The sequence below is a fragment of the Hordeum vulgare genome, chromosome 2H (genome assembly GCF_904849725.1).
Source record: "Hordeum vulgare subsp. vulgare chromosome 2H, MorexV3_pseudomolecules_assembly, whole genome shotgun sequence".
In the NCBI taxonomy this organism is placed as follows: Eukaryota; Viridiplantae; Streptophyta; class Magnoliopsida; order Poales; family Poaceae; genus Hordeum; species Hordeum vulgare.
Genome location: NC_058519.1, coordinates 55,366,741 through 55,386,769, shown reverse-complemented (window position 1 = coordinate 55,386,769; position 20,029 = coordinate 55,366,741). Strand labels below are relative to the sequence as shown.

General features: G+C 44.7%; 1 protein-coding gene across 1 annotated transcript; it reads right to left on the bottom strand.

Annotated features, from left to right (window-relative positions):
• Positions 1 to 4,452: 4,452 nt before the first annotated feature.
• On the bottom strand, positions 4,453 to 5,979 carry LOC123424893 (uncharacterized protein At5g39865-like). Its single transcript, XM_045108585.1, has one exon. It carries the CDS (start codon positions 5,657 to 5,659, stop codon positions 5,033 to 5,035), a length of 627 nt encoding a protein of 208 aa, XP_044964520.1. The 5' UTR covers positions 5,660 to 5,979; the 3' UTR covers positions 4,453 to 5,032.
• Between the last annotated feature and the right edge of the window lie 14,050 nt (positions 5,980 to 20,029).

Below are 20,029 nucleotides of genomic sequence, written 5' to 3'. Positions count from 1 at the left end.
GACCCGAAAATGTTCTGGGTTTTCTGATGCTGGTACTTGAGGCAGCCGTTTCTGATGGTGTGCAGCAGAACTGGCAAATCTGAACCTACTGAAAGGTGTCTTCTTTTGAGTTGAACTTAACACTTCGAAAAACAAAATTTAGAGAAGACGAGCTATTGGGACATCCATGCATGCTCGATAAAACTTCAAAAACATGTTAAAAGGAGTATGAAACTAGTATCTACAACGGAGGGGGTATCTATCTATGTCAGACCTGTGAAAGTTCTCAACTTGTGATGCTAGCCAAAATTTGATAACCGACCAATCATGCTCATAGCTTTTGCGGCAAAGCTCGCTCGCTCCCCCTGTTCATGCATCACTAGTGTTGCTGGGGCGCCACCTGGTAAATGGCAGCTATCTCTTTAAAAACTGAGCTGTAACTAATCGAAGAATGACAGCTTGTGTCTCAAGTTTAAACAAATTGAAGTATCTACCTCCACTGACTTAGGATCAAAGGCAAACCTCCATTGCAAGCATTCATTATACACATTTGTTATGATGCAAAAATAAATAAATCTGAATTCCACTTTTGCTAATACAAATAAAAGTACACAAATGTAATGACCAGGGAGCATGTAAGAAAGCCGGAAAAGAAATACATTCTTCCCAGGTAGGGAGAATATCTTATGTGAATCGTGCTCCCCCTAGTTATCTTCTATGAATCGTACATAATGTTTTAAATCTTCTTTATTTTTATGTCTACTTGTTTTCCATATCTAATAAATTTTTCTAATGCATATTTTCCAATTTTCAAATAGAAGTTTAACATTTTCTAAATACATCATCAACATTTTATCTATACACATTTTTAAATATTTTTCAAGAGCTTGATTAATATTTTTAAATACAATATTAACCTTTTTTGAATTCATGGTCATTTTTTTTATTTACACAATTAAACATTTTTTTCAAATGCTTGTTGAACATTTTTCAAAGTACAAGATTAAAAAAATTCTAATACATGGTAAACACTTTTTCTATAAACATTTAGTATTTTCATATGCTAGATCAATATTTTTTTAAATGAAAAAATAACATTTTTAAAATATATGGTCAACACTTATACACATTGAACAGTTTTCAAACGCTTGATTAACATTTCTATTACTTGTTTAACATTTTTTCAAATGCTTAATGAACGTATGTTGAATACATGATCAACCTTTTTCACACACATCGTATATTTATTGTTAACATTTTTCGTATACATGACAACACACTTTCTATACACATTTAACATTTTCCAAATGCATGATTAACATTTTCCAAAATATTATGAAAAGTATATTTTTGTATTATATATGTTTATAATATTTGAAAGTGTAAACAAAAGTAAAAAAGGAAATCAAACAAAGAAAAGAAAAGGTCAAACAAACAGAAAAAATCAAGGTAGTCGTCTCGCGCGAGCTGGGCCGACCCATTTAGGCCGGCGCCTCGTTGCTCGTGCTTATTGGATCGGCCCATTTGCGAGCAGCTTCAGCGAAAGCTGACTCTCTCCGAGACACAGTCGCGCCCGAGTCGCAGCGGGCGAAACTTCTCGAAGCACTCGAGGTGGGCCATGATGAAATCTAGGTTGCATAGACCTTGACGTGAAACGGAGCACGGATTTAGACGGCAGCCATGAAAGGATGCCAAGGGTACAAAACTTCCAATCATCAATCGGGCCAAACGAATGGCTTTTATCGAGGGACTGTGCTACCAATTGATCTAACATAGAGCTGAGTTGCAATAGACGGGGTTTTCCCTCACGTTAGGGTTATGTTCCTCCGGGAGGCGATCGTCGCCTTTGTGGAGTTTGGTCATCCCTACCACGATCTCCGCTCCGGTCGTTGCTGCTCCTTCCCCGATTATGGAGCGTAGAGGGAAGAGGGGGATGGGTGTTGGAGCAAGTTGGGGCTGCGGACTTAGGGTTCCTGCAACAACCCGATCGAATCTTCATCGGGTGAGTGATCTAGATGGCTTTAGGCGAGAACTCCAGGTCCTCTGGGGTTAGCGACGTCGAGATGACGATGCAAGAACTTGGGCTCAAGGAGGAAGATCTAGACGATATCGTGTTTGACAAGAGAGAAGCTCCAGAGGATGTTGTTCGTTGGGTGGAAATTGATAGGGTGAACACATGCAACACCTATAGTCAGACGTGGTTCTTCTGCAACATGAGGAGAGCTTGGGACCTCGCTCAAGAAGCAAAATTCAGGCCACTCAGATATATCCTCTACATCGTCCAGTTCTCGTGTCTCGGGGACTAGAAGAGGGTGATGCATGATGATCCATGGCACTTCTGAGGAGATGCGGTGACCTAGAGGGGGGTTTGAGAGAGAAGGACTTGGGCACTCCATGTGCCCTTGCCATTGCATCTCCTGCATAGGTTTGAGTTCCCCACGGTGCTTGGTACCCTGGAAATTGTTCTTCGTGGATGCCTTGGCGTCCTAGAAGCTTGGTTGTGCCTCGGAGCTCAATCATTGTGGTGTAAAGCTCTGGGCAAGCGTCGGGGTCTCCAATTAGGTTGTGAAGATTGCCCCGAGCATTTGTGTTTACCTCGAAGCCATATTCCATTGTGGTGAAGCTTCATGGTGTTGTTGGGAGCCTCCAATTAAGTTGTGGAGATTGCCCCAACCTTGTTTGTATGAGTTCGGTGACCGCCCTCAAGGGTTCCTTAGTGGAATCACGACATCTTGAATTGTGCGAGGGCGTGAGGAGAGTACGGTGATCTTAATGGCTTCTTGCGGAGCATTGTGCCTGCACACCGCTCCAAACGGAGATTAACATCCGCAAGGGTGTGAATTTTGGGATACATCGCCGTCTCTGCAAGCCTAGGTTATCTCTTACCCGAGCCCTTTACTTACGCATTTTACTTTGTGATAGCCATATTGTTTCTTGTTATATCTCTTGCTATCACTTAGTTGTTTATCTTGCTTAGCATAAGTTGTTGGTGCACATAGGTGAGCCTAGTTATTTTAGGTTTTATGCTTGACTAATTAAATGTTAGTTTTATTCCGCATTTGTTCAAGCCTAAACCGTAATTATTTTAAAGCGCATATTCACCCCCTCCTCTAGGAGACATCCATGTCCTTTCACTTATCCTCCGAGAATTGTAGATCCACCTTCTTGAGTTGCGAGATCGAGAGCGGGAGGCCTAGGTATCTCATCAGGAGGTCTTAGTCAGAGGCAAACTCTACCGAGCATGGCCCAGGCGGACATGGGAGTAATGGATGGGCACAAGTGAGATCTTTTGGAAGTTTGTGCAAAGAATAGTCACCTCCCCAAATCCTTCAAGAATTGTCGTCAGGTTGTCGATATCTCTCTTGATAGGAGCCATGAACGCGGCCGTATCGTCGGCGTAGAGGGATGTTCTCACCATGGCCCTCCTACCACGAATCTTGTGAAAGAGGCCCTTCCGCGTTGCGAGTTCTAGGATCTGTTGCAGTGGGTCGATTGCAAGCACAAAAAGGAGAGGCGAGAGTGGGTCGCCTTGGTGAAGACCCTCGCCATGTTTGATTGTGAGTCCAGCCACCCCATTCAAAAGAATCCGGAAGAAGAAGTGCAGAGAAGTGTGCACTTCCAATTCCGGACCTTGCTCGAGAACCCTTTTTTTTTTTGGACAAGCTCAAGAATAAACTCCACTTGACCGAATCGAAAGCATTTCGGATGTCCAACTTGAATAGGAGTGCGGCGTTTTGCACCAGTGCAGCCTCCCAAGCTCAAGTACTTACATCACTTCATAGTTATACATTAATCTTAGCGGCAATTATGGGGCTGCTTCCACTGGAATTTCGGAATTTGTCAAAAAAAAATTTGTTGTTGCTACCAGTAGCTTTACAACTAAATCATATAAATTACAATGGACTTCTAGTTCACCAATCAGACCATGTTTTCTCTCATGAAACCACCAGGAGCTCTTCTGGATGAACTGGTCACCAGGCTTACACTAATACTACAATGGAGAAGAAAAACACAAGGCAGAAAGCTTTACTAGATCATGCAACATACAATGGACTTCTAGCTACACCAATCAGAAGTTCTTTTCTTCTTTTCTCTCGATGGTTATTGTGGATTATTTGATCAAAAGTTCTTGTGGATTATTTCATTACCATGGTTACATTACTTCAGCGAATCTTAAAGAAAAGAGGAGGCGACTATAATTTTAGAGAACAACTAGAGTGCAACACAATTAAGGACTATTAAGTTAAGTATAGTCAGCTCATGATCATTTCCGGATGACGATCGACCACATCGTTTCGAGATTTATAACTGTACATCCATGCCATGCCATCTGTGCATGAAGAAATCAAACCGTGTATAAGATGTATCATCAAAGCAAGTAAAGATTAAGAGATCAGATAAAGAACCAGGCAAGAATTAATCACCCAAGGCTCTCAAGACTTGTTAAATACCTACCTAACTGACCTTACATAATTAAAGAACAGAAGACGTGGCTCTAATTTATAAAACAGCTATAGAACAGCATGAGTACAGCTTCTGAATAGTACAGTTGATCACAGCTGATTTCGGCCTTAAAGACTTCATGCCAGTACAGTTGGGCCAGTTCTTGATGAGGTATCGAACTGTATTGCTACTGTAGTTACATCCATGAAGAGATTTGACCAAAACCATGGATAAACAGGGAACTAGGCAAGAATTGATCACTCCCAAGCTCAAGTATTTACATCAGTTCTTCGTCATACATTAATCACCCAAGCTAATATCAGCGCCAAATTTTACACACATATACAAGCACCGGCTCTTATTCATCATCATCAATCGCCACCACCGGACGGCGATTCCGCGGCAAAGGAGCCAAGAACAATTCGTTCTCTTCCATCCATGAGCAGCTAAGAATCCGATCCCCAAACGATCGGATTGATCGATCGATTTAGCTAGGACACATAATAAATCATAAATCAAGAACCCCAAGGAACCGAAAATGCGCCTCTCTCTGATCTGACGACGAACCTACCGACTCTAATCCTTCAATTCAATTAGCGGCATGGATGGATCAGGAGGAGCAGTTAGCGCAGCGCACCAACCCGTTCTCGTTGCAGTCGGCGCAGCGGAGGGCGCGGTCCTCCTCCTCGTCGAACACCTTGCGGCTGCCGGCGCAGGCGGGGCAGGGGACGAAGCGGACCCCGCCGCAGGCGTCGCAGACGAAGGCCGGGTCCTGGCCCGCGGCGCCCTCGAGGAGGCGCCGGAGCTGGCCGGACTCGTGCAGCTGCCGGACCTCGTCGGCGCCGCCCACGAGCCGGCCCCCGATGAAGAGCTGCGGGAGCGAGAAGGCGCGGCCCCGGGCCGCGAGCAGCGCCTGCAGCTCGCGGCGCAGCGCGGCGTCCATGGACACGTCCCGCTCGTCGACGGCGACGCGGGAGCCGCGCAGGATGGCCCGCGCGGCCGAGCAGTCCGCGAAGGTGCGCCGCACCCCGCGCAGCGACGTCGTGTAGAGCACCACCGCCTGCGGCCGCGCCCGGGGCTCGTCCGCCAGCTGCGGCCGCCGCCACCTGGGCAGCAGCCGGTGCCCCTGGTGGTGGTGGTACGTCAGCGACCGCCCGAACTGCGGCCGCGCCTGCTGTTGCTGCTTCTTGCCGCAGCCGCCCTCCGTCCCGCCGGCCACGCCGCAGCCGCCCTCCATCCCCTCCTGGACCTCAGGGACGACGCGCGGCAGGCAAGGTTCTTGATTCTTGGTGGCTATGGCGGTTACCTCGGGCCGGGGCGACGATGGGTTGGGAAAGGAAAGGGGAGAAAGGAAGAGTCTTGCGAAAGCGAGGATGGAATTGGTTTCGCCGGAAGGTGGATGGAGGTGGGGTTTAGTTAGTGGTGGCCTATATATATTTTCTTTTCTTCTCCCGGTGGAAGTTTCGTCATTGCTTTTAGTTTGGTTCTTCCCCTTCTCCTTCTTCTTCTTGATGCTGAGTGTGTCAAAAATAACTCAGCTACTGATTCACCAGCTAAATATCGTGAGCAAAAATGGCACGCACGGCCAATTTGGCAGCTGATTTCTCTACTAAAACCAGCAACTAATTGAGAAACGGAGGGCGTTTCCAGTTGGAACCAGCAGGTGGTAGCAAAAAAAGAACATTTTTGAAAGCATTTTAATTATGTCTCTCTGGCAGGTTATTAGTTTTTGTGGTTGCTACTTGCTGTATTTTGTGATTAGACCGAGTGGCTAGCTGGCTGGCTAGTATGTGTCCCGGGTGTGGCAGTTATTACCGGTGGTTTTTGCAACTGTGAGGAAGGTTCTTGAACGTTTGTTGTGCTCGGCTTCAACGAGAGCCTGTCATTTTCTCTACCCTAACTTCTCCCTTTTCTCTATTTTGTGTGATCCATATTCAGTTGACAGTGCAAGTAGGAGAAGTGGCACACGGCTCTCTGTTCATTTTAGTTCACGATGTTTTGACTGGGGCAGTTTTGGTCTCTTGGATGACTTAATCCGGACAAAGCATGCTCAAATTATAGTTACAATATATTATAACGATATGAAGAAGTAGATGGAACTTCGTCTATGTTGTCTCAACACAGTCAGTCCCAAATTCGAATAAAGGAGGAAGGTTGAGATAGGCTTGACGAGTCAACGCCAAAAGTGAGCCACTCTTATATGGAGATAAAATTACAAAGATTTCATAAGGTTTTGACTGGACAAATCGTTTTTGAAAGACTTAGTCGGGAAAAATCATGCTTAATTTTATGTTATTTTATATTTTGAAATAAAATCACACCACTTATTTTGGTGGGAATATTTTGATAAGAAAACATTATAGTCATGCACATAAATAAATAAATAAAATACGTTTTTTCTATAGGTTATGATAATCCACCATAATGTCAAATCTAAACTAGCTAGTTAATTGCCCGTGTGTTGGAGTGGAGGCATACCTATTCTAAAGGTATCACCCATCATATTCTATCTTAGTAAGATTTAGTTTGGTTTGAGTATGGGTATGAGAAGGAAAGTACATTTTGATTTAGTTGAGTTTTGATAAGATTTGATTTGATTTTGGGCATGGTAAGGCAAGGCGATACAAGTTTTTGATCCAGTTAAGTTTTTAGTAAGATTTGATTTGATTTGATTGAGTTAATGCGGAACGTGATTTTGAGAAAGTATCAATTTGGTTTAGATTATGCCAAATACTCCACTTATGCTAAAAAAAATTCTACGACATCGATTCAGATTTTATCAAGAAAAAAGAACAGAAAACCAAGTGGAAGGCATGGGGAGGAAAATGAGGGGGTGGTGAGACGAACCTACCAATTTCCTCTTAATCTGTACTAGTAATTGCGTACGTGCAATGCACATTGATATTAGGTAGTAGTATATTAATTTCGTAGAAATATTAGGTAAGATATTATTTATGCAGTAGTTTTGTCAATAGCATTTGTATTAATATTTGATGTGATATTAATGTGTGTTAAACATGTTAAACACTCATCATTGAATCAATCTAGGCCATTGGATTCACATAATTTGATGGTCGAGATTTGTTGGATCTGCACGAAGAACTATTTTAAAAAGTGTTCCTTTTTTCTGCCAGCAGAACACGGTTATTTCCTGCCCATCATGTCCCTTTACCAAGTTTTTCCTTTCAACGGTTTTTTAGTCCTATCGCACCTTTTTTTCGCACCTCGCCCGTATGGTAGGTAATCACCTTAATTTATTTATTTTGTGCATCAATTTCACCTAAATTGTTTATCAAACATTTATTTACACATTCATAAACATGATCTAATAAACATTTATTTACATAATCACATAAAGGATATAATAAGCATTTATTTACACAATCATACTAATATGGGCAGGTAAATTACGAGGTAACGTACTAAATATTTTATATTCTGTTGCAACGTACGTACATTGTCTTAATAGTATAAATATGCTTTCAGTTGTAATAGGTCCCCGGTAATGTTCATCGCCATATGTACATACATACCATAGTTGTCTTCATTTTCGGCCAAGCGGAAAATAGATATCCCAATTTTAGGGCGTTTGATCTCTACATAAAGTTTTAAGTAAAGGTCATAATTTGTTTAGGTACATATCTTATTCTCTAATAAAATGATGGCTCGTCTAACCAATGGTTGGATGCTTATCCTTGTGAGAAAAAATCTAGCAGTAAATGTTGCATTTGCATAGCAAGTAAGTCACCTCTTCTTCTAAATCTTAAAGTGTGGATTTGTGATTGTCTAGTTTAATATAGATGTTAGACTACTCACGCCCTTCCCAGTGCTCCATCTTGTACCGGTACTAAGAGCATCTCTAGCACACCCTGTATATCGCCGACCCGTAAAAGTCGTTTGCAGTTCGTGGAAAAACGTTTTTGCGGACCGGCGTGGACGACGGCCGAGCACACCATCTATACGAGTCCGTTTTGTGGGGTCTGCTCAGCCGCCGCCCACGCCGGCCCGCAAATCCGTTATTTGCCTTCCAATTTCAAGTATGAAAACACATTTATTTGCTTCTTTATTTTCTTCAAAGGCATTGGTTATACATAATAATTCACCAGATCTTTGCTAAAATAGCAAGACCAAAGAAACAAAAATCACAACTAGGCATTTTAGAAGATATCCAACTTCCATATATAACTGCTCCCACTAGTTGGATCAATATCTTCTCCATGCATTCATTGTTGATCTGGGGATTCTTCATCTTACATTCTTCATTCTCCGGCTTTGATTCTAAAGAATTAGAAGTTGCTTCCTCTCTAATTTCTTTTCTAATTGCACATGCAACTGCATCGTTAGGCTCAATTATACTAAGGAGTGCACGAACATTTATTAAGTTTATTTCTATCAATAAATCAATGTATTCTTCTTCCCAATACCAAAATGGGCATCCACCTTTCTACACTCACGAACACCTCAATAAGCTACCAAAATTCAACCAAATAAGTTAACAAAGCCGAACATAAAGAAGAACATACCCCGTCGTTACTGCATTTGAAGAATACCAATCCGAGGTGTTGTCGCGTGCTAGATGTGAGCCGCAGCACTGTCTCTAGGCAGTCGTCGCACTGTATGAGCAGCATCGGCAAGCCGGCGAGTTGTTGCGTGATCACCGATCTCGGGCGACGGCCGAAAGAGTCCTTATCGGCAAATCGACGACGGCGACTAGAGGATGAACAAGTACCTGCATGCGACGCTGGCGCTTTGCCGAGGCTGTGCGGGGTGCTCCCCTACCAATCCATGGCTTTGGCGCAACCGTCGGTGGCCGGAAAAGCCAAATCCGGTGACTGCGACAAAACAGCTGCCGATCTGCAGCTTTCCGGCCAGCCGAGGCACGAGGGAGTGGTGGAGGTCAATCTATGGCGTGTGACGGCCCACCGACGTAATCCCGGCGGCTGGTATGGACGGAATCGAAGGCGGCGCTCGACGGCGGTGGGTGGGGGAAAAACGCAGGCTGAAATGTCCCACTCACTGTAAGAGCATATATCTCCATATGTGGTTTTGGTAATTGATGACAATTCCTATGGACTAATGGTTGCCTTAAGTTACATTTATAGGATTTGTCCATAGACACTTCTTGAAGTCCATCTGTTGGGTTCAAGGAGTTTATATGATGACCAAGATGGTAGTCAAGGTATTATCCAAAGAATGGTCATAGAGACACATGGTTGATCAAGATCTCAGACAAAGAGTAAATCAAGATGATCAACACACAAAGCGTACAAGATGTACCGAGAGGGATCAAGTGATCCCATGGTATGGTAAGCATTGTCCATTACGTGTTTGTGTACTAACCCATGGTCTTCGTGAGAGTTCTATGTGGGGGTTAGGTGTGTTTCCATGGGCTTGCGTCAAAGGGAAGATCTCATACAACCCATGAAGTATGACGTCAAGTTGTGATCGTCATCAAGATTGCGATGTGCAAGTTCAAGTGGATCAGCACGAAGATATCATGCTTGAAGCTTGCCGTCCATTGTGGTGGCAATGGACTTGTGAAGATATGATGAAGAGTGGCTCACCCATAGTGAGTATGGGGGAGCAATCAACTAGTCTTCATCAAGCCAACGCAATCAAGAAAGGTGGTCCATCTTCAGGAAGCCAAGATCATCATCATCTTGCTCAAGAGGACGAGGTGCAAGGTATAGGTTTGCCCTTGATAGGTTTTCTGTTTAGGATAGATTGTTGTACTATCAAGGGGGGCTCTCAAGTGAGTAGCTTGATCGTATCGTTCATTGAGAGCTCAAACCATTTGCATCCTTGCATCATACTTCTTGGTTCTTGTTTGGTGTTTCTCTTTGTGAGTTTTAGAGCTTATGGTCATCTTCGTGACAAGCTCGAGTTCATCAAAAACGGAGTCCATATGCATCTACTATGATGTTTTCGATGTTGGAGATTTTGCCGGTTCTTCATTCATAGAGGACTCACGTCGCTGTTTGGGTAGCTTTTGTCGTCCTGAATCAAGCAAGCTTGGGTTTGCTTGATTCGGAGCTCGTATGCGAAAGTTATGGCTGTTTCAGTGGCGAGCGGTAGTACCGCTGGACCTAGCGGTAGTACCGCTAGAGCTGGCGGTAGTACCGCTGGCCCTAGTGGTAGTACCGCTAGAGCTGGTGGTAGTACCGTTGTCCCAGCGGTAGTACCGCTCCAAATTTTTAGTACCGTCATCTTTGCGGTTGTACTGCGTCGGACATTTTTGCGAAGACTTTCTTGGCGGTGGTTGGCCCGGTAGTATCTTTGCGCTACCATGGGCTCAGCGGTAGTACCGCTGGAGCCAGCGGTAGTACCGCTGGGCTCGGGCTATAAGTGGGGGTAACGGTCTGATTCCTTCCCCCACTATATAAAGGGGGTCTTCTTCCCCCTTGGCCTGATCTATCTGTTGAGCTCTTGTTCTACCTCCATTGTTGACATTCTTAGAGCTTGCTTACTCTCAGTCCCTCCAATGATTCTTGCTTGTTCTTGAGGGAAAAGAGAGAGGAGATCTAGATCCACATCTCCACCAATCACTTTCTCCTCTATGTGAGGGGAACCCCTTGGATCTAGATCTTGGAGTTCTTTGTGAGCTCCTTGTTCTTCCTCTCATATTTCTCCATAGCTTTCATTGGTGTGGAGGGATTTGAGTGTGAGGGACTTGACCACTTCGTGTGTTCTTGCCATTGCATTGGTTGCATCGGTTTGAGTTCTCCACGGTGATACGTGGAAGTGAAGTTTGAGAAGCTTATTACCTTTGGTACTTAGTACCCTAGATATTGTTCTTCGTGGATGCTTTGGCGTCCTAGAAGCTTGGTGGTGTCTCGGAGCTCAATCATTATGGTGTGAAGCTCCGGGCAAGCGTTGGGGTCTCCAATTAGGTTGTGGAGATTCCCCCGAGCAATTTGTATGGGTACCGGTAACCACCCCCAAGGGTTTCCACGTGTACGGGTTCGGTGACCGCCCCCAAGGTTTGCCATTTGTACGGGTTCGGTGACCGCCCTCAAGGGTCCCTTAGTGGAATCACGGCATCTTGCATTGTGCGAGGGCGTGAGGAGATTACGGTGGCCTTAGTGGCATCTTGGGGAGCATTGTGCCTCCACACCGCTCCAACGGAGATTAGTATCCGCAAGGGTGTGAACTTCGGGATACATCATCGTCTCCGCGTACCTCGGTTATCTCTTACCCGAACCCTTTACTTATGCACTTTACTTTGTGATAGCCATATTGTCTCTTGTCATATATCTTGCTATCACTTAGTTGTTTATCTTGCTTAGCATAAGTTGTTGGTGTACATAGGTGAGCCTAGTTGTTTGAGGTTTTGTGCTTGACATATTAAACGTTAGTTTTATTCCGCATTTGTTCAAGCCTAAACCTTAATTATTTTAAAGCGCCTATTCACCCCCTTCTAGGCGACATCCACGTCCTTTCACACACCAACCGCTCTCAATATATACAGGGCACCGATGGGGCGAGGGGGAGAACCTCCTTTTTCGCGGGTTGGGGTGGGCATTTTGCCGCGACCCACAAAAAAACTTTACGGGTCAGACGTGTTTGCGGGGTCTGGTCGGGCAGCTTTTTCCGCCCCGACCCGTATTTTGGCGGTTATTTTGCGGGTGAGGACATTATACGGGTCTAGTAGAGATGCTCTAAGGATGTCATGTAGGTGTAAAATCTGATGTGGCACTATAGTTAAGAAGAGATAGATAAGTTTGGTGACCCACGAAGAAACAATGCCAAACGCGGGAACCTAGGCAAATTACTTAAATGAAAAAGTGTTGGAAATATGCCCTAGAGGCAATAATAAAATAGTTATTATTATATTTCCTTGTTCAAGATAATCGTTTATTATCCATGTTAGAATTGTATTGATCGGAAACTCAAATACATGTGTGGATACATAGACAACACACTCTCCCTACCGAGCCTCTAATGGACTAGCTCGTTGATCAAAGATGGTCAAGGTTTCCTGACCATAGACATGAGTTGTCATTTCATAACGAGATCACATCATTAGGAGAATGATGTGATGGGCAAGACCCAACCTTTATGATCGTGTGAGTTTACTGCTAGTGTTTTCTGCATGTCAAAGTATCTGTTCCAATAACCATGAGGTCATGAACTCCAGGACACCGTAGGAATGCCTTGTGTGTATCAAACGTCACAACGTAACTGGGTGACTATAAAGGTGCTCTACAGGTATCTCCGAGGATGTCTGTTGGGTTGGCGTGAATCGAGACAGGCATTTGTTACTCCATATGACAGAAAGGTATCTCTGGGCCCACTCGGTAATACAACATCACAATGAGCTCGCAAGAAATGTGACTAAGGAGTTGGTCACGGGATCTTGTATTACGGAACGAGTAAAGAGACTTGCCGATAACGAGATTAAGCTAGGTATGGAGATACCGACGATCGAATCTTGGGAAAGTAGCATACCGAAGGACAAAGGGAACAACATACGGGGTTGATTGAATCTTTGACATTGAGGTTCAACCGATGAAAGATCTTCGCAAAATATGTAGGAACCAATATGGGCATCCAGGTCCCGCTATTGGTTATTGACCGGAGAGTGTCTCGGTCATGTTTGTATAGTTCTCGAACCCGCAGGGTCTACACACTTAACGTTCGGTGACGATATAAGCATAATTGAGTCATAGTGTTGGTGACCGAAGGTTGTTCGGAGTCCCGGATGAGATCCCGGACGTGACGAGGAACTCCGGAATAGTCCGGACCGTATGAGATCCCGGACATGATGAGGAACTCCGGAATAGTCCGGAGGTGAAGATTGATATATAGGATGAAGGTCATCGGAGTCCGGAAGTGTTCCGAGGCGTACCGAGGGATTCACAGAGTGCAAAAAGGGGTTTCGGGAGGCCCCGACAGTTGTTGGGGCCCTCATGGGCCAAGGAGAGGGGGCACCTCAACCCACCAGGGGGCTGGGCGCAGCTCCTCTCCCCATCCCACTTCGGCCGAAGGGGGGGGGAGTGGGCTTCCTTGGGGCGCAGCCATCCCAACTTGGGTGGCAAGGCACCCAAGTGGGGGGCCACCTTAACCCTATCCATCGCCTCCCCTCCCTTGGCCGCTGGCCCATAGGGGGTAACCCTAGGGCGCCCTCCCCTCTCCCTTCCTCTTATATATAGAGAGGTAGAGAGGGGGCAGCCACACGACAATCTTGCCGCAACGCTTCCCCTCCTCTCCCTCGCAGTTTATCTCCTCCATAACCCCACGACGAAGCCCTGTCGGGCTGTCACCACCAACACCTCACCACACCATCGTGCTGCCGGAGGACTCGGGATGCCACTTCACCATCGCTCGCTCGATCGAGGAGGTGAAGGCATCACCAAGCTGTACTTGTGTTGAACGCGAAGGTGTCGTCTGTTTGGCACTTGATCGGGAGATCGCGGGACGGTTCGTGATTGGATTGCGAAGACGTACCAATACATGAACCGCGTTCTTGAACGCTTTCGCTTATCGATCTACAAATGTATGTAAATCCAATCTTTCCACTCGTAGATGGTCATCACCATGGATAGATCTGTTTGCACGTAGGAATTTTTTTGTTTCCCATGCCCCAAGAGAAATCTCACCAATGCATGCACTGGTATAGTTGCTAAATCGTTTAATAAAGTGTGCTTAGCTACAACATGTTAAGCACCTATGCATTTGGAGCTTTAGTTGCTAAAGTACTTAATGTGCTTAGCACCTCATCTAAGCACTTGTGCATTAAAAAATGCCTCATATCAATAAGAAATTCCTTCTTTTTCAGAAGCCCGTACGAAAAGAACTCTAAAGTTAAGCATGCTCAACTTGGAACAATTTCAGGACGGATGACCGACCGAAAAGTTGTTTCCGGATCCGCATGAGTGGGACAAAATGCATAGAAAAGACTAGTGTTGATTTGTGGGGCTAGTATAGATCCCGTTGGGGTAATGGCCAAGAACCGACGGGTGTGCGGGGACGCCACAAGTTGGTATCAGAGCCGACCCTCGCGGTTACATTGATGTTTGCGGGTAAGGTACGCGGTCATGTTGCCATGACGCTTGTGACCCGTCGTGGCAAAGAACATGGCACATGTGTCAGACTGGACGCACAAACGTATGTGCCAAAAGGGAACACTTCTGTGGCCCGACGAAGACGTTAGTTTCTTTCAGTGGGGGTGTATATGATAGCCTGACTTAATATGGATGATAGACTACTCATATTAGTAAGGAATTTCTTATTTTCTGGGAGACTCTTCGAAAAGAACTTCAAAGTTAAGCGTGTTCAGTTTAAAGCATTTCAGGATGTATGATCGACGAAAAGTTATTCCTGAATGCACAAGAATAAGAATAAAATATGCAGAATAGACTAGTGTTAATTTGTAAGAATTTGTAAGATCAATCTAGATCTCGTCAAGCATAACAACGAAGAACCGACGAGTGTGCCGAGGCGTTACAGGATTCCCTGCATTACTCAAAAACAGGGGCTCGGCAATGACTCTCTGCTAAAGAGATATGAAGCTTTGCTTGGTTTGATGCTTGCCCAGGTTTGGAAATTTCTACCAAATTGGCTAGCAATTGATTGATTACCAAATAACTATGTTGTCAACCTTTATAAAAGCTGCCAACTTTTGTCCAAGTTCTGAGATTGCCATACGTTGGAATACCTAAACATTGGCTACACACCTTTTAGTAGCAAACCAAGCATGCATGCACATGATTGTTCACGGTTCAGCTCTCATTGTCCATTTCTCGTTGGTGCTTGCACCGTGTCGGCAGTTGGATAAACATGCACTGCTATCATACACAGTGCCAAGTGCCGTTGAAGCTCTAGGAACTAAGTAGAGGGAGCATGCATGAGAAGTTCAATGCAGAACAGTAGATGCCCGGCAACTAAACCCAGTGCCCAGTGGGCATGCATGGTCCTGATTGATCATGGACCCAAGAGTCCAACTCACACTAGTTATGTCTCTTGGGGCCCCGGTAATCTGACATGCGTAGCTGTTCTTGATGAATGAACGAATGAAACACTGTTTAGAGTTTAGGTCGATTGAATAGTTGCTGGTTTATATGGGTTCCATGGCGAACAATTTGCAGCTGGAGATTGGGGAGGTGGCAGGTGAGCAGTAGCGTTCTTTATTTTGCCATCTTTATTTATGTGAAAGAAAATACTCCCCCCTTTTCTAAATATGAGTCATTTTAGATGTTTCACTTGATAATTACATACGAATATATATAGACATACTTTGAGGTGTATATTCATTCATTTTGTTTCGTACGTAGTCTTTTAATGAAATCTTTAAAAGAATTTTTATATTTAAAAACGAAGAAACTAGTATGATGCCCCTTAAAAGATTAGATTATGGCGCGAGTCACCTAGCAGCGGTATCATGCAATACCGCTCAATGTAGAGGTTAGGGGGTTTGCCCTCTTTTCGGCGCAGAACAGTATTAATATACTTCTTCGTTTTTAAATATAAGTTTTTAATTTTTTTTATTACAGATTACATATGAATGTATATAGACATATACTTTAGACTGTAAATTTATTTATTTTATTTCGTATATAGTTTATAGTAAAATCTTTTTAAGGACTTATATTTAAAAACGAAGGGAGTATATAACAGCTGAATATAATCATTTGTTCGGTTGAAAGACAACAGTTTCATGGTTTTTATTCTGAATTCCCAAAAACTAAAAGTAAAATATCGCGGACTGTGAAAGGTCCTGATGCCGTTGAGACTAAGTCGGAGAGAGGAATATACATACATACATGGCGAGCCAGCAATTACCAACGAAAGGGAATATCTCTGAAGCCTGAACGTGGTAAGTGTGTTCTTCAGACGAAAGCGAGAAGGACAGGGCCACACGCACGGACAGCGACGGCTTTCTGCATACCATCGCCGTAGCGGTCTGCTGGTCTGACGTTCCACGCGGGGTGGAATTCCTGAGACTTTTCCAAGACGCCGGCCATCTGATACATTGACGGCAATCGTGGGTGATTTTTGCTATATTTTGTCCATTAAAAAAACTGCATCCATGTTTAGTTGTAACCCGAGTTCATCGGATTTTTTGCTACATCCGGTATCACTTTGCTATAACTATTCACTAAAAAAACTGCATACACGTTCATGAAAGTTGCAACCCGAGTTTACCGGATTGTTTTGCTACGACCCACATTTTGTTTTGCTACCACGCATCATCAACGTCGTTTCTTTTGCTACGATCATGTTCATATTTTTTGTTACAATCATATTTTTACTGAATCCGTGAGCAAAATTTGCTGCATCGTGACTGAAATTTGTTGCATCAAGGATTTTTGCTGTATGAATAGATCTGACGGTCAAACCAGATCTAATTTAACGGATCAAGCGATCCGCATGCGGCCAGTCGAAAGTTTCGACCGACGCGCCTGCGCGCAGAGGACTGCCCATCTTCTTAACCTTTATGTTGAGGTCCTACTAAAGTTCAGCAGGCGTAGCCCTCCTAATAATAACTAAACGTAAAACGCACGTGGGCGCAGATGAGAGTTGACAATGTTTTTTTTGTTTTTGTTTTTCTGGAGACATGATAGTTGACAATGTAGTCAATTTAGAACGCACGCAGGGCCTGACGACAACGGGTTCACGGATCACTGTCCATGGTAAGAGGCTTTGTCCGTGAGAGTTGACAATGGTTTCGACCCATCATCGTCCCTTTGCCGTTGGAATTGTATACTCCGGTTTGAAAAGAAAAAGAGAAAAGCTTAATTTGCTGAAGGAGCACAAACCTTACTATACATCCCTCTTGCCAAAGAAAAAATGCATGATTTACATCTTTCAGGCATCTCTAATGGTAATTCGCAAATTTAATCCCGCATCCATATGCGGAAAAGTGGACCAGTCCATGGAGGACAACATTCAACACTTCGTATATCTGCTAGTAAATTCAAATTCAAATATACCCCGATCCGATTTACACAACGCCGTGCGCGCTGGATTGCATGGCCAATCACATAAAATGAGATAAATATGTTTAGTTTTTATATGCCCGATTCCAAAAAAAAAATCAATCCGATGGTCCGTGCATTTTTCCCCTGACGGACCGGTAATCCCAACCAGCTGCTCCCCGATCAAGGAGGTATCGTCGCAAACGCATAGGCATCCTCCTCGTTCGCCTACGCCTCCGCCGCGTTCTCATAGTCATAGTCCGCCACCACCAATTCATCTCTCTACCAACATATTGTATCGATAGGATTGCACGATAATTCTTGCGTCAGCATCCAAAGAGTCGACATTCAAAGGCACCCATCTGCTCCCCTAGCGCTGGTCGCGCCCGCTGCAGCTGCGGCGAAGAATACTCGAAGAAGAGCGGCACCGCATTGACGTCGACGATGTAAGGCACCATACTGGCTGGGGTGTCGAGCTGCTTTGTGGCATAGTAGTATGGTGGCTTGTAAGTCTCCGACCACAACGCTATCTCTGTTGTGCGCCCGCCCCGTCTTGAGGCGTCCATCTTGAGGCCAACCATTTCTTGAGCTTCTCCTCCTTTGCGGTCTTAGCTTTGACACAACGATCTTGTCGCGTCGCATAGTTGATCTTCGAGGCGAGCGCGATGTTCGGATCCTCCGACACCTCCATCGGTTCCATATCCGGCAGGTTCTCTGACGGCTCCATGAGTCAACGGTGGAAGGAAAGGAAAGAAATGGGAGAAAAGAACGGGAATTAGGCGGAGAGCGGTGGGGACTGAAAGAAGAGAAGTGGAAAATTTTGGCACGAAACTTGTGCTTGGCTCCGCCTTCCTTTTGGATCGGCCCGTGGGGGTAGATAGCGACGTTTCTCGTTTTCAAACTCCTGCAAACCTCCTCCACGTTTGTCTTTGGTTTGGGAAAGAAATCGCGTTTGGACCGCGCCGCAGATCGATACAGGACCGCGTTGGATGGCTTCCGAGGTCCGGACGATTGCGGAAGGTTTGCGGGTCTGTCTTGGAGATGCCCGAGTACATAAGTGAAGTAAATACTACTAGTAGCATTACATTAGTGAATTAGTGGATGTCTCAGGACAAAGGCCTCGATTCACCTTTTGGATCGACATGATGGTGGTGTCCTCGATGTCTCTCCTTTGTTGTTTGTGTTTGGAGACGCACTCCCTCCACATTGCTTTCCTTCGGTGTTCGCTGTTATCCTCGTTTGATCCTCGGTGGCGCCATGCACGCCGGTCGCCGGTATGTCCAAGACGGTGGCTTTCCGGAGCGGATCAGTCCTGCCATCCATCTGACAGTTTTTCTTAGACACTCAGGATGGATGGTGCCTCGGCGAGTGAAGTTGTGCGGCAGTTGATGGTCTCGTGTGTTTGTCCTTGGTCATGTCGGGTGTGATATTTGTGCTATACTCGTTGTTTGCATCGAATGATAGTTTTTTTAACTAATATTCTGCATTCTTTAAAGCTATGATACATCTAGTGATCTAGACGTACTCTTGAAAAAAAAGTATTATATAAGTGAATATATCTAGTAGATGGTGTCTTGCAGGCTTGGGAGAAGAAAAGCATGGCTTACGATAAGAGCAAGCCACAGTGGCACACAAACAGAGGCTTGGCACAATCTGTACTTAGCATGCCTTGTAAGCAAAGCCAGCCACGGAGACTGAAAGACAGAGAGGCTTTGGAGTCTGGATCGTACGCCAATATTAGCTCCACTCAACGCCGCGGTGCTAGTGCTAGGTGGAAATGGATTTTTACAAAGGCTACTGATCAGCCTTTAGAGATGATAATAACAATGACTGTCCAGCTTCAGCACGTACATCGGCACGGCTAACCGTTCTTGAAGGACAGGTTGACGGCGATCACTGAGGAGGAAACCTAACCTGCTCACTAATTGGCCGCTACCTCTACACAAAAAGAAAGTGAGCTATGTCCTGTGCTCCTGTTACTGTCATCTCATCTCATCTCATCGGCCGGCCCACAGGATGATCCTGTCACAAGTGGGGGCAACAAATGGTGATGTGTTAACCGTGGTCAGTGGAGCTTTAGCTCTCCCATTGAAGTGCACAAGTTTTGTGTGAGCAAATGATGCATGGTTGAAGTAAATCGGACAACATATAGAACTTCAGCCACCGATGCGCTGTCTAAATGATCAGAGCCTTTTTGATTTACGGGATTTTGAAAATGCGAGAATAGAAAAAATGTATAGGATTGACGTAGCATGCCCATTTAATCTTATATAAGAGTAACACGGAGTATTTGACTCTGCAGAAAAAAAACAGTTTTAAAAAGATTGAAATGAATGTTAGATTCCCTGTGAAATGTAGTTACAAAAAAATTCATAGAAAAAATTCTCATGTGATCCAATCCTATGAATGAAATGATCAAAGTAACCAAATGTATACGAATTATAATCCTTCAAAAATCTTATAGAATTTTTTTAAATGATTAAATCAAAGGGGCTCTTAGAGTGGATTCGTCAAAGAAAAAAATAGAGTGGAGTCCCCCATCTCGTGGAACAGTGCAATCATGCATGCGAGATATAGATGTCCTGTGCACATAGTCATGGTGCTCCATGCCATGCATGCATGCATCTTGCCTTGGGCCATTATCCGTTTGGTGGACTGTAGACTTCAGCCTCCTACTGCTCAGTGGTCCG

Coding starts and splice junctions, on each gene's coding strand:
- LOC123424893 (XM_045108585.1), bottom strand. CDS start 5,659: ATGGAGGGCGGCTGCGGCGTGGCCGGCGGGACGGAGGGCGGCTGCGGC.